The sequence below is a fragment of the Cnephaeus nilssonii genome (assembly GCF_951640355.1).
Source record: "Cnephaeus nilssonii genome assembly, chromosome: 11".
NCBI lineage: Eukaryota > Metazoa > Chordata > Mammalia > Chiroptera > Vespertilionidae > Cnephaeus > Cnephaeus nilssonii.
In genome coordinates, this window is record NC_137082.1 from 16,380,887 (window position 1) to 16,394,830 (window position 13,944).

General features: G+C 43.0%; 1 protein-coding gene across 1 annotated transcript in view; it reads right to left on the reverse strand.

The window, feature by feature from the left end:
* CFAP61 (cilia and flagella associated protein 61) overlaps positions 1 to 13,944 on the reverse strand; it is a gene marked incomplete at its 3' end in the record, with an annotated part of 235,177 nt that overhangs the window by 219,551 nt on the left and 1,682 nt on the right. Inside the window, exons 2-6 of the mRNA XM_079783836.1 lie at positions 13,767 to 13,917; positions 8,719 to 8,869; positions 6,475 to 6,551; positions 4,999 to 5,066; positions 4,645 to 4,771 (exon numbers count right to left, since the gene is read on the reverse strand). Of these exons, the coding sequence (XP_079639962.1) occupies positions 4,645 to 4,771; positions 4,999 to 5,066; positions 6,475 to 6,551; positions 8,719 to 8,869; positions 13,767 to 13,909 (566 nt within the window). The 5' untranslated portion in view covers positions 13,910 to 13,917. The remainder of the gene's footprint in view (positions 1 to 4,644; positions 4,772 to 4,998; positions 5,067 to 6,474; positions 6,552 to 8,718; positions 8,870 to 13,766; positions 13,918 to 13,944) is intronic.

The window sequence follows — 13,944 nt, forward strand, 5'->3', positions numbered from 1 at the left end:
CAGTCACTTAGTTTCAGTTTTTAGATTCGTTGTCAGAGAAAGCCCACACTCACATAGCTTTTCTTACAGCATATTGTTACAGCTGCTCTATTTCATTATGTTACTGTTGTTATCTCTTACTTGCCTAATTTATAAATTACACTTCACAATAGGTATGTATGTACAGGAAAACACAGTATAGAGTTTTGTACTATCACGGTCTTAGGCAGGGGGTTTGTCTTGGGCTGAATGCCCCGGAGATAAGGGGAGGGACCACTGTACTTTACAACACTGACTGACAGCACATAATCCTTTCCTGGTGAGTCCTTCCCTACCCTCATGATCAAATGTTCTTAAATTATACTTTTGTGAAGGGCAGGAGGGTCTAATTTACCTGTGCTGATACTAACAAGAGAAACTTCATAAATCAGAAAGAAGGATCTGTAAGGTGTGAGTGAATCAATTAAAAATGTTATTTCACTCACAAAATTCCTTTTCTTCAGAATGTGTTTGGCTTGTGTTAGCATTTGTATCCTAATCCAAAGGATTTTATAAAGAGAGAATGACAATGTGAGTATTTAGCTGTGAATAAGAAGTAAAGAAAAATAATTTTCTACGAGGAATTTTCTTCTTGTTCTAAATTAAGTGACTAACTTGTATCTGAACTTATTCTTCTCCTCGGTAATCTTATTTTAGACACATGCTGTCTGGATCTCAGAATGCAGAGTAAATGCTTTACAGGAAGAGTAAAAATGGAATCACTTTACATTGTTTGCAAAATGTTCAACATCTGCCTCCCTCCTTTTGCTTTTCTTCATCACCAAACTTCCCTAAAAAGCAGTGAGTATGACCTTGCCTTAACTTCCTTACCTCTATTCAACTCACTGAAATTTGATTAACAGTATCCAACTCTGCCCTTCAGGGAGGGGCAAGACGTGTCCCCAAACCAAGTAAGTGGTCAGAAGTAGGGCACTGAGTGGCCAAGGCTGGCACAGGGGAGCCAAGGGGATGAGCTTGGAAGGGAGCTGAGGTCCAGACCTTGGGGAAGGCAGAGTTCAGAGCCATAAGAATAAGGCAAAAAGAGGAGAAGCAAATTAGGATGAGGTGGGGTTGGGGCTGCAGTCTGGGGGAGAGGCCAGTGTCAGGGCAGGCAGCCACCCTCCCTCTCATCCCAAGTTCGCTTGCCTTCTCTTTAATAGATATGGAATTATTCAAGTTATTAATTTATCTCAAATGAGTTTTGGTAGTTGGTGTTTTCCAAGGATTTGGCCCATTTTCTCTAAATTGTTGAAGTTATACAGTTGTTGCAGCACTCCCCAACCCTTTAATGTCTGTGGAGCCTGTAGTGGTGTCCCCACTTTTATTCCCGGTATTGCTGATTTGTCTTCTTTGTCTTGATCCGTCTGGCTAGAAATCCATCAATTTTACTCAACTCCTCTGTGCCTTTTTAAATTTTCAAATCCAATGGCCTCTCTTTTATACTCAAATTATTTAACTGCCCTTCACTGTTTGCCACTTCAAGAGTCTTTGCCTTCTGCAACACTCCTTCCCCTCTCTTCCAGTTTTCTTTCTTATTATCAGTAGCAGGTCATTTTCATCTCTCAATATCCTGCTGGACAATCTCCTTTACTCTCATGATATCCTCCCTCATGAGAGAACCTGTATTTCCAACTCTCTCCTGTCCATCTAATGCTATTATTTTTACTTTCAGCTAATGAACCCTGATAGCAGCTCCCCGAAACCCTGAGTCATCATTAACGCATTTTCATTCTTGAACTTCTCCATCCAAATTGCACTTTTACTGATCCATTCCCCCCTGGATTTCTTTAACTTGTCAAGGCCTAAATTTCAGCCGGCTGCTCTGTGCTCCTCCTCTATAAGCCATTGACCACACGGAAATCAGTTACCTAGTAACATACAGAGCATATCATGCCTTTCTTCTTCAGTGCTCCCTGCTGGCTCCAAGATAAAGCCTTCTCATTACTGTACTTCTGCTATCCACAATCTGCTCTTTTTCCCCATACCTTGAACAGTAGCTGTGCCTGCTAACCTGCCTGGTAATAGACAGTGCACTTTCCTGTCGCCATGCCTTTGCTCCTTCTGTCACTCTGACTGAACTCTGACTCAACCTTCCTGACCAGATTCAGAGGTTATTGTACATTTACTAAAATGCACAGATATTAAGAATGCAGTTTGGCCCGGCTGGCCTGGCTCAGTGGCTGAGCGTCAATCAATGAACCAGAAGGTCACGGTTCCATTCTTGGTCAGGGCACAAGCCTGGGCTGCGGGCTCGACCCCCGGTGTGGGGCATGCAGAAGGCAGCCAATCAATGATTCTCTGTCATCATTGATGCTTCTCTCTCTCTCTCTCTCTCTCTCTCTCTCTCTCTCTCTCTCTCTCTCTCTCTCTCTTACCTTCTTCTCTGAAAGCAATAAAAATATTTGTTTTTAAAAAAGAATACAGTTTGATGAGTTTTGACAACTGTCTAAACCACAATCAATATACAGAACATTGTCATTACCCCAGAATTTCATCATGTCTCTCCCTGTCTCACTCTTCCTTCCACTGGAGGCAACCACTGGCCTGATTTCTCTCTGTACAGTTAGTCTTGCCTGTTTTGTACATCGTAAAAGTGGGATCAACAATATATGGCCTTTGTCTCCATGTTTGCCTTCTTTCACTCAGCATAACCTTTCTGAGATCGATCCATGCTATTATTGTGTGATAAGTACTCCATTCCATTTCACTGCTAAGTAATACCTATTGTATGGATGTGCCACAGTTTGAAAATGTAAAGATTTAACTGTTGATGGACATTTAAACTTTTTTGGGGGGGCGGGTGAGACGGTTGTATGAAGCTGTCTTTACCCCTTTCTGTTTTACCCTCTTCCAAGCTACATAGCAGTTTATTGTGGGTGGTTCTCTCTCCCCCACATAACTATAATAGTAATAATAATAATAATAATAGTAAATTTCCTTAAGCATTTACAGGTGATGGGAAGTGTGCTAAGGAATTGATTTTCATCAGCTCATCCAGTCAACACAGTGGGCACTATGCTTGCACCCACTGACAGAGAGGAAATTGAGGCCTGGGGAGGCCGGTTCCTTTTTCAAGTGAACCCATCAGTCAGTATCAGAACTAAGATCAGAATCTATATCTACCTCACGTCATGATTACAGATTCTTAACAATTATGCTGTAATACTACATGCCTGGTAAATAGTAGGTCTCGGGTTTTTAAGATTTTAATTTAATACTTTCTAGAGAAATTGAGCACTTATCAAATATGACAACAGTTGACCCGAGAAGATACAATTTATTCTTCACTGATAAAAGCCAAGCAACTACGCCTGTGAAATGGTTGCAGATGCACTCGTATCTCAAAACAGCCCTTCTATTTTGCTCACAACTTTGTGAGTCAAAACTCTGAGGGGACACAGCTGGGCAGTCCTTGCTTGGGGTCTCTCAGGGCTCCACAATCACATGCTGTCTGGGCTGCAGATACAGGGGGGCTCTCCTTGCCTGGATGTCCTTGCTGGCTTACTCACAGGGCTGCCAGCCAATGCTGTCAGCAGGAGCCCCACTGGCCTACTGACCCGAGGGCAACATGTGACCTTTCCAGCATATTGGTCTCAGGGCAGTCAGACTTCTACGCCTCATCCCCTCCAGAATGAGAGTCCCAAGAGAACTCCTGAGAGACCTAGCCTCAGAAATCAAGAGCCTCCTTTCCACCATTCTCTATGGGGTGAAAAAGTCACAATCTGGCCCTAGCTAGTTTGGCTCAGTGGATAGAGCGTCAGCATGCAGACTGAAGGGTCCTGGGTTCGATTCCGGTCAAGGGCACATACCTCAGTTGCAGGCTTCTCTCCAGCCCAGGCCCTGGTCAGGATGTGTGTAGGAGGCAACCAATTGATGTGTTTCTCTGACATCTATATTTCTCTGTCTTTCCCTCTCTCTTCCACTCTCTCTAAAAATCAATGGAAAAATATCCTCGGGTGAGGGTTAAAAGAAAAGAAAAAGTCACAATCTGGCCCAGATAAAGAGGGCCACAGACCCCACCTCCTGATGAGAGGATGATAAGGCCACATTGCAGGAGAGCTTGCAGGATGGGAGGTGGGGTTACAGCCCTCTTTTGGAAACAGACTCAGGCACAGCCATCTCCTTAAGATTGCTGAGCTTGGGGGCATGTCTTGTGGGCCACTGATGGTAAAGACCTTCGACTTAGACACCCCTCGTTGGGGTCAACAGAATCGTCATCCACTGAATGCCAGAAAATAAGTGGGCTCTACTAGGAAAACTAAATAAGTAGATTCATTTTTATTTATTTATTTATTTTTAGGCAGATTCATTTTTAGATTTGTTTTCAAGTTATTTCACTCAGCATGGGACATAAAAAACTATGTGTTTTCAGAAACCCATAAGTAGTAAATCTACAACTTTCCCAGCCACACATCACCAAATGAGTTTCATCAGACGTTTAGTTCCCCAAATTATGTCATCAAGAGGCACTGTAGACATCTTCAAATGAAGTCATGCTTATGGGTATTCCACAACAACTTAATCCAAGCTGTTTCTACTTACAGTAAAATTGACAATTTAAAAACTCTTCACAAGGGAACGGTCAGGGTGAAGCTTAGGTGACCAAAGGCACTGCTCCAACCTTACCTGGCTTTGCGAATGTGCAGCTGAGGGTAATGGCTGTGCCTGTGACATATGTGCACAGCAAAGTCCTCGTCAAAGGTCAGATTCGGAATGTTCCCCACTTGGTCAAACACAGTGATCAGGGTTGAGCCTAAATCAGAAGAGACAGAGAAATGTGGCCTCGTTTTACCAAGGAATAACTAGAACTTCAAAACACAGTGTAGATCCCATTCTCAATTGTGTTTTAAGTGCTATAGTCACAGAGGCATGGTGTACATTGTAGACCTGGAGATCCTCCTTAGTCCCCATTCACCACGGTCCCATTTAAACATGAATTTCCTGTTCCCGACCGGGCAGAGGTAGTTGAGCAGACCTTACCGAGGCTCATGTAGGCGGGCACGACGAGAAAGATGAAGTGCAGCTCTGGCACCGCCTTAAACACAGACCTGGCGAGGGAAAGAGAGGGCAGGAGAGTGTTAACAACCAAGCAATCCCCGAAGCTGGCACCTGATTGAGACAAATGCCTTCACTAAGCTAGATGAGGTGTCCCGACCTCCCTCTGCCCCCCTTTGCTCCCTGCCTGCCAAGGCAAGAACATCTTCCAGGTAGTTTCTTCTTCTTCTCTACTTTTCCTTGGGTTCCCCAGCCCTTCTCTATCTGCTCCATGGAGGTAGAAAGAATAAAGGCTGCCATGTTCAGGCAGCACACCAGATTTCTGTGAATATTAACCTTTGACCTGGCATCTGGAAGGTCTGGTGTGACATTTCAAGTGTGACTTGAAAGCTGAGCCCCCCTCCCAATGTCTGTGCAGGCTGTCAGCGACACATCACCGTCACCCGGGAGCCCCGCTGATCGTATTTCAGCGTGTCCTATTATTCAGGATGCTTCTACAGTCTGTCATGTTAATAAACATTTCTAAAGATAGGAGTGAGGAAAACTTTAGGAACATCCATCCAAACCTGTGATTTTCTTTCAGCAATATCACTGCTATCCCATAAATGCTACACCTCAAAGAGTTTCATGTCCTTTAAAGATATTTTAAAACTACAGGCCCTAAATATCCACAGGTTCTACAGCTGTGGATTCAATCAACCACAGATCAAAAATATGTTTTTTTAAATGTTACATTGCCGCTGGCGTGTACTATGTAGTTAGGCCTACAATGGTTGCATCTGTACTGAACATGTACAGACTTTTTTTCCTTATCATTATTCCCTAAGCAATACAGTATAACAATAGTCACATAGCATTTCCACTGTATTAGGTAATATAAGTAACAGAGATGATTTAAAGCAGCCATCGCCAACCGGTGGTCCATGGACCACTGGTGGCCTGTGAGGTCCGAATGGTTGGCGACTGCTGATTTAAAGTATACAGGAGGATTGTGTAGAATATACACTGAGTGGCCAGATTATTATGATCTCTGAACGCATAATAATCTGGCCACTCAGTGTATATCCTATATAATAAAAGGCTAATATGCAAATTGTCCTCTCGACCAGGAGTTCCACCAGCAGGCAGGCCGGCCAACCGCCCATGTCCCCTCCCCCTGGCCAGGCTGTCCGGACCCCACTCATGCACCGGGCCTCTAATATATATATACTGAGTGGCCAGATTATTATGCGTTCAGAGATTATAATAATCTGGCCACTTGGAGTATGTAAATACTGTGCCAGTTTATATAAGGGACTTGAACACAGCAGCTTTGGGTACCCGCAGAAGTTCTAGAACCAGTCCCTCGAGGGATGACTGTATCCACATGGTCTCTTTCATGTCATTTTGGCATTAATGTGTCTTGTCTATGGTGCTGCTGCCAGCCCCCAAGTCACCGTCTGCAAGGCCCCAGCCACTTACCGAATTATCTCTTTGCAACAGCCAGTAGAATACTCGTCCACGGCCACAAAGAGGTGCATGAACAATGTGTTCAGAGGCTGCAGAAGAAAAGAGAAAATAACTAAGGCTGAGTGAGCATCTGGGCTATGTTAGAGCAGGGTGGGAGGTGGGAGGTGGGAGGGGGGTTTGGTCAAAGACACAGAACAGCACTGTGTTTGTGGATATTTTATGTCTAAAGTGATGAGGTGCTCAGGCAGTGTTGGAGTGTTCTCCCGTACTCTGCTCACCGCCTTCTGTCCTCCTAGCTCAGAATTATTCAAGGTAACAGGGATCCTAAATGAGTCCAATGCAACTGGCTCTTATTCCTGCCCCCACAAACGGGCTGTGGGCAGGGAGGTGCCTGCAGGGGAGTGAAATTGATTATTAACTCAGTAGTCTGGTCCTCGGGGGTGTCAATGCCAAGTGAAAGACAATCACCCTTTCCCCGGGGCTCTTGAGTAAGCAGCTGCTGCTCTATTCAAGTGACATGAGGGAAAGAGTCTCTTATGAATTTGAAGGATGGAAGGCAGATGCCACTTATGAATCCAATGGCTTGTTTTGTTCAACATTCCCAGAGTCAGAATCAAATATTACTCTGGGGATTCAGAAAACCTGGGAGCTGAAAACTCAAAGTAGCAAGATTCTAACATGACTTTAAGGTTAAATTTTTCAAGTTTTTAGAGAGCTATATCTTGGAACTTCTGAAGACTTCTTAAGTGCTCTAAATAATGAGTCCATCTATCCACAGGTTCATCTGCTCAACTCAGTACCCCTGTGTTTATGGGCAAATCTGCAAATCGGGAGATCATGTGAGGTGGCTGGTCGGGGAGGGTAGTGCTTGCACCTAGGTCAGAACAACAGAAGCACTGTCTGTGTCCCTTGTTTCCTGAGCAATTTTATAGATGGCCTGGGGCTACCACCTGCAAATCCATGTGCCTTGGACTCCCCTGCTATTGGATGGCGTGTGCCTTAGAACACTCGGGCATAAAATGGCTTGAGAGGTATCGTGAATTTGGTTTATCATTTCAATGGTCACCTCATTAGTTTATGGCTGACCATTGAGATGATAAAAATGATTCATTGCACTTGAGATGCTGGTTACTTTAGTCAAGTTAATGAGAGAATATTTTTAAAATATTGCTGGGTATGATACAAAATAGTAAATGTTCTCCTGGGCCATAGCCGAAACCTTTGAAATTATCTCTTCTTCCACCAGATAGAAATTATTTACATCTCAAACGGATAAACATCCATACGTTAATCACTGTTCTTACAGAATTGTAAAATAGCCCAGTCAATAGAAAGTCAATCAAAGATACAAGCATTGAATGAAAGAATATTTCCAAGTTTGAGATAATTTTTCTGACAATGGTAACTGGGTGGACAGGGTAGTGGGGTAGAGAAGAACATAGAGGACAAGGGAAGACACCATGTAGCTGAATATGTGCTGGATAATGTGCCAAGTGTGCATGTGTGTGCATAGGTGTGTGTGTGTGTGTGTGTGTGTGTGTGTGTGTGTGTATTTGTGGGAGGTGAACTCATTCATGAACTCAAGTGACATTCCCCAGGGCTCTGGGGACATGCTATTGAATTCCACTGACAGGCAAGTGTGTTGCCCACAGAAATGGAGGCCAGATGCGGGCCTGGCTCTGGCAGGTGGAGGGCAGGAAGGGCTCAGATGTGGCACCAGTCACCTGGACCCAACTCCCTGGGAACTGCTGACCTGGCCCCTATTTGCCAACAGGTTGTCAGATGCCCTCAGCTAGAAGACATCACATGAGCCATAGTCCATAAAGATACTTGGAAAATTATAGTGTGACAGGAATCTGAGGCTGTTGTCATTATTATAGAGGCAAATCTGTAGATGGAACATGCCCTTCCAATACATAAAAATCTTTGGATACAGATACTCGGAGCACAGGGTGGAGACCAGAAAGCAGATGTTCTGACATTCCCACTAATTCCTTGCTCCCAGTCCTCATCAGCAAAGTATGGCCTGGGCCTGGCCAGCAGCTGTCTGATCTGGCTATTACCTACCCTTTTCTATACCTACAGACCCACCTTCCCTCCCCGCCAGCTAACTTCATTTCTAACTGCCATTATGTCACATATTTTCTGTTGTGAGTTTTGAACTGCTCAGTCCAAAACTGAAAAGACATATATGTAAGCACAGGGCCTCCCTTCAAAATGAAGCCGGTTCTAATAAGCATGTGCATGATTGCTTACTGTGCATGGGAGTTCCTTGTCGAGCTCCCAGAACACGTGCACCCACTCTTCCTGGTTGGCCACATTCCAGTTGGGATAGTCCACGAAGGTGGCGTGGGCCATGATCTCCTCCTTGTCATTACAGAGAGTGATGGCAAGGTTTGCCTTCTCCCTGTGGAAAGGATTAAAATTGCACACACATGTAAGATTGTGGAAAATGAGATGAGGATGTCATTTTCTCAAACCCGTTTGGCTACTGGAGCTCAGCAACCACTGAGGCATAAGTCTGATAACCATTGAAAGAGGTGGAAGCAATGTGACAGCCCACTTTGGGAATAGATCTTTCAGGACATCTGGCATGATCAACTACATTTTTACTGAAAATTATATTTCATTAGAAAGCCATTACATTTATGAAATGAATTGTTCAATATCCTTCCCTTGGAGATTGGCTGGGAAAATTGGTTGACTGTAAAGTTTCTCCTGTCCATTCCATGTTGCCTATACCTGTGTTAGCCTAAACATGTGCAGTTAGTGTGGCCAGCTGTCCCAGTTTAACCAGGACTGATGTGTCCAGTACATGGGACTGTCAGTGCTACAACCAGAAAAGTCCTGGAAAACTGGGATGAGTTGGTCACCTGTGTTCAGCAGCATTCTTAACAATTTCTCCAAACCCTGAGCTGATTCTTATGGAATCCGAGCATTAGCAATATATCTGATCTACCTGCAGAAATGGAAGCAGGTAGATCACAAGTTAGCGAAGACAAGGGAGGAGAAGCAGGTCTTCCAATTCCTCTGGTGGCTGTCCCAAAGGGACATTTTGATGGTCCCTCCCAACAGCTTCTCTGGCATGTGGCCCGTCATGGCAGCAAGAGCTATGACTTACAGACAGTATACACGTTACTTCACGGAGAACCATTTGTATATAAATTGAAATGCAATGTTCACTTTCTTAGCTAAGTGAAATCGACTGGTATCTTAAGTTGGAGGGGGAAATTTTTTTTTCATGTTCCTTCAAAAATCAAAGAAGGCAAAAGTTATCCATTCCTTATTAAGGGGAATAAATGAGAAGACAGCATATAACTGAAGGAGGAGAAGAGACAATGGGGATAATAGAGAGAAAGTTATATATACTCTCCAGTTACACTTTTATCACCCAAGTATTATATTGTCAGTCCAGTAAATAATTAGAAAGTACTCACAAACAAAAAGAGAAAAAGTAATTTGAAAAATCATCCTTGATACCACCTCCCATAGATAACCAACCTTTGTCAACATTTTGGTGTCAATTTCTCCAGATTTGCCTTGTTTTCAGGGCAGCCATACATTGAAATGTGCTTTGTGTGTTTTTTAAAATGAAATAGCACAACCCATACTGTTAGTAGCCTGTTGTTTGCTTTCTCCCCACCTGACAGCACATTATTTTCAAAAAAAAAACAAAAACAGTCTCTTACACACATGTACTTCTTGTCCCAATTTTTTGTCTTTAAACCTGTTCATTTTGGCTTAAATAGATATATTTTAATAGAAAACTTACATCACTATCATAAATGGAAAACCAGTATCCCTTGCTAGAAAGAGAGAATAACTATAAAAATAAAGACATAACACTTAAAACAAAAATATCTTGTGCATGGTATCAAGTCGAATCACCTTGGGTACCACCAGAGGTAGGGGCATCTTTGGGAAACACTGTGGTAGGGATGCTGATCTCAGCATCTACAGCCACCATCCCCTCTCATAGGAAGTTACATCCCACAGCCAGAGGGGACTCCATCAAGGGTGCACCCAGCCCAAGGGCCCCACCAAAGCACTGGCTCTCATGGAGAAAAGGCAGCAGGCTACTCTCAGGTCCCGAGATTACAGCATTCACACACAGGACTTCTCAGCAGAAGAATGCACCCCCAACCTCTCCAGATGACTCACTGAAGCCCTGCAGAGGCTCCCTCCAGCTCCTGGTCTTCTGGGCTCCCCTGCCCCAGGCTCCCAGAGCTTCATACTGAGAGTTCTCACTCTAATTCGGGTGAGAAAATGCCCAGGGCATAGGACCCCTGGCATGTCAGCCATGATGATGGTGGTGGTGGAGGAGGAGGAAGTGGGCAAGAGCTGAGACAGGGCAACTGCCATCCCTTCAGGGAAGCAAGGGAAATGTGTTCCTGGAATCCCAATTTGAACTTAAAATGCATTTATCCATGGGAACCCAGGATGGTGGTTGGGTTCAATAGTACAATTAGCACAGTACTGTATGACACAGACATTATAGATTAAACTAGAGGCCCAGTGCACGAATTCATGCACAGGTGGGGTCCCTCGGCCTGGCTGGTAATTGAGGCCTATCGGGGGACCGGCTGGCCAGGGGGAGGGACTGCAGGAGGTTGGATGGCAAGGGGGAGGGGCTGCAGGAGGTTGGCTGGGCAGGGGGGAGGAGCTGTAGGAGGTTGGCTGACCAAGGGGGTGGGGGAGGGGCTGCGGGAGGTTGGCTGGCTGGGGGAAGGGGCCACGGGAGGTTGGCCAGCCACGGGAGGTTGGTTGTGGGAGCACACTGACCACCAGGGGGCAACCCCTGCATTGAGCGTCTGCCCCCTAGTGGTCAGTGCACATCATAGTGACTGGTCAACCAGTTGTTCCGCTCATTCAGTCATAACTGTCAGTTAGGCTTTTACATATATAGATAGGATTTTGTAAGTTGGCCTGGGAAGCCAGCCACGAATAACTTGGTTTCATTGGGAAAATTCACTGCAATTTCCAAATGGCTGACTGCAAAATGTTACTTCTGCAGCGTTATCATTTGCACGTATAATTTCCACTTCTTGCTCTATGAACAGAATTCTGATTTCTATTGGTGAATAATATCTTTGAACTTTAACATATTTTGTGTAAAATATGTGTGTGTGTGTGTTTAGAAGGCCTCCTTTGGTTATGATGTGGCTTATTATAAAGAATAATTTTAAACCAGCTTTAAAAACACACCTTCTCCCTCTACCTCTTTCTTCCTCTCCCTTCTTCGCTCCCACAATGATTTTTACTTGTCCTAGAGGTGATATCATAACTGATTTTTTGTTTACTTGATCTCCCATTTATTAAGAACAGTGTTTTAAAATCTCCAATTATGAAGGTGGGTATGTCTATTTCATCTTTTGGTTCTATTACTTTCTGCTTTATTTTAGGACTGTGTCATTAGTAGCATACAAGTTTAAAGCTGTCACACCTCTCTAAAAATCTAAACCCTCTTTAGCTGTATGATGCTTTTTGCCCTAAAGTATATTTTGTCTACTGCTTATATAACAACACTAGCCTTTTTTAAGTGAGATTTTGGCTGGCAGTCGTTTTCCCCCCAGTACTTGGACTTTAAACACTTCTGTGCCCTTGTATCTTAGGTGTTTTTCAAACACAAAAATATGACTGAAATTTGTTTTGTTCTATTTCAGCCAATCTGCCAACCTTTATCTTTTAACTGAAGATTTTTTCCCAAATAAATTTATTGAAATTAGTGATATAGTTGAATTTTTTTCTATCTTCTTATTATGTGATTAACATGTCCCACATTTTATTTTGTTTTTCTTCTTCCTATCTTGCCTTCTTTATTCAGAGTTTGTTTAAAAATTCTTATTCCATTTCCCTCTATAGGTCCACTTTTATCTAGTGGGCTTATATCTCATTCATCCTTATAATTAACAAGCCAGTTTTATACAAAAGAATCTAATACTTCCTTCCTTAGGTGGAGGGAGTATTTATTTTCTGTTATTTGCAAAGCTGTCAAACACAGAATCATGAGGTTTCTAGAATATAGCATAAAATACTCAAGGAGAAAGTGGCATTAAGACCTACTGTTCTTGCCCTAGACAGTTTGGCTCAGTGGATAGAGCATCAGCCTGCAGACTGAAGGGTCCCAGGTCCAATTCCAGTCAAAGGCACATGCCTGGGTTGCAAACTCGATCCCCAGCAGAAGACATGCAGGAGGCAGCCAATCAATGATTCTCTCTCATCATTGTTACTATCTCTCTCTCTCCCTCTCCCTTCCTCTCTGAAATCAATAATAATAATAATAATAATAATAATAATAAGACCTACTGTTCTGCTGAAGTTTTTTATTTCACTCTGATGATGTTCTCTGCTTAGTTCTTAACTTGTGTATGTGAATGTGCATGAGTGTGTGCATGCGTGTGTGTGTGTGTGTGTGTGTGTGTCAACATACTTTTTCCATCCAGAAGACATCATCAAGGTATTTAATCCACAATAATACCAAAAAATGAAATAATTTAATTGGTGCATACATTTTAAAGTATTTTATACATATTGCCCTACTGTTCTCTAACAAAATTGTACAAGTTTACATTATACTCATCTGTGTGCTGATCAGAAATGACAAATTTTAATGTCTTAGGTTGGCCTCAGTTTAAACATTTCAATTGTATTTAATATGATGCTTTATGAAATCCACAATACTGAGCTAACTCTTATCTTCTTCAATAAAAATATGAGGAGAGATTACAGGATATTTATATTCCGGTATCCAAAAAAGCAAAACAGGGAAAAAAGAACTTTTTTAAGGAAAAAATAATCTATACAGATTTTGAAATTTAGAAGAATATTTTAACAGCAATGGATAAGAGCATAACCAGGCTTTGTCACTAACTACTTGACCTTGGCAGGCCTCCATTTTCTCATCTTTAAGATGGACATGATAGTGGCTACCTCAGAGAGGTGTCAGTGTATTAAATAAAATCATGTTGGCAAAGCACAGAGCCTGATAGAAAATAAATTCTCAAAACTGGTAGCTAATATTATTAACTTGCCCCAAGTGAATCTACCAGTGGGTGCGGTAGTTGAGATTTGAACCCAAGTTTGTCTGAATCCAAAACCCATGAGAAACCCTTCGACCTGCATGTTGTTACAGGACTTAGAGACTGGTTGTTCCCAAAGATCTCCTGCTCAGTAGGGTAGATTTTCTTGCTGCCCATTTCCTTGCCAAAGGCCCCATAGAGACAAAGGAGTGGGGGACTGAGGTTCCTTTCTGTTGTGTGATAAAACTGATAAACATAGTTAAGCTTACTTGACTACGTACTTACAGAAGATAGATGATATTAAGCCTCCCAAACAGCTTCTGGGTAAATTTTCTAATGAGGTTTTTGATACAAAAAATATCCTGTGACTCTGTTCTTCGGCAGTGAACGACTTCTACCTTTCCTCTTGGAGAAGTGAGAATTGACATTTTTTATCCTGTCCCCAAAAGAGAGAAAACAGCCC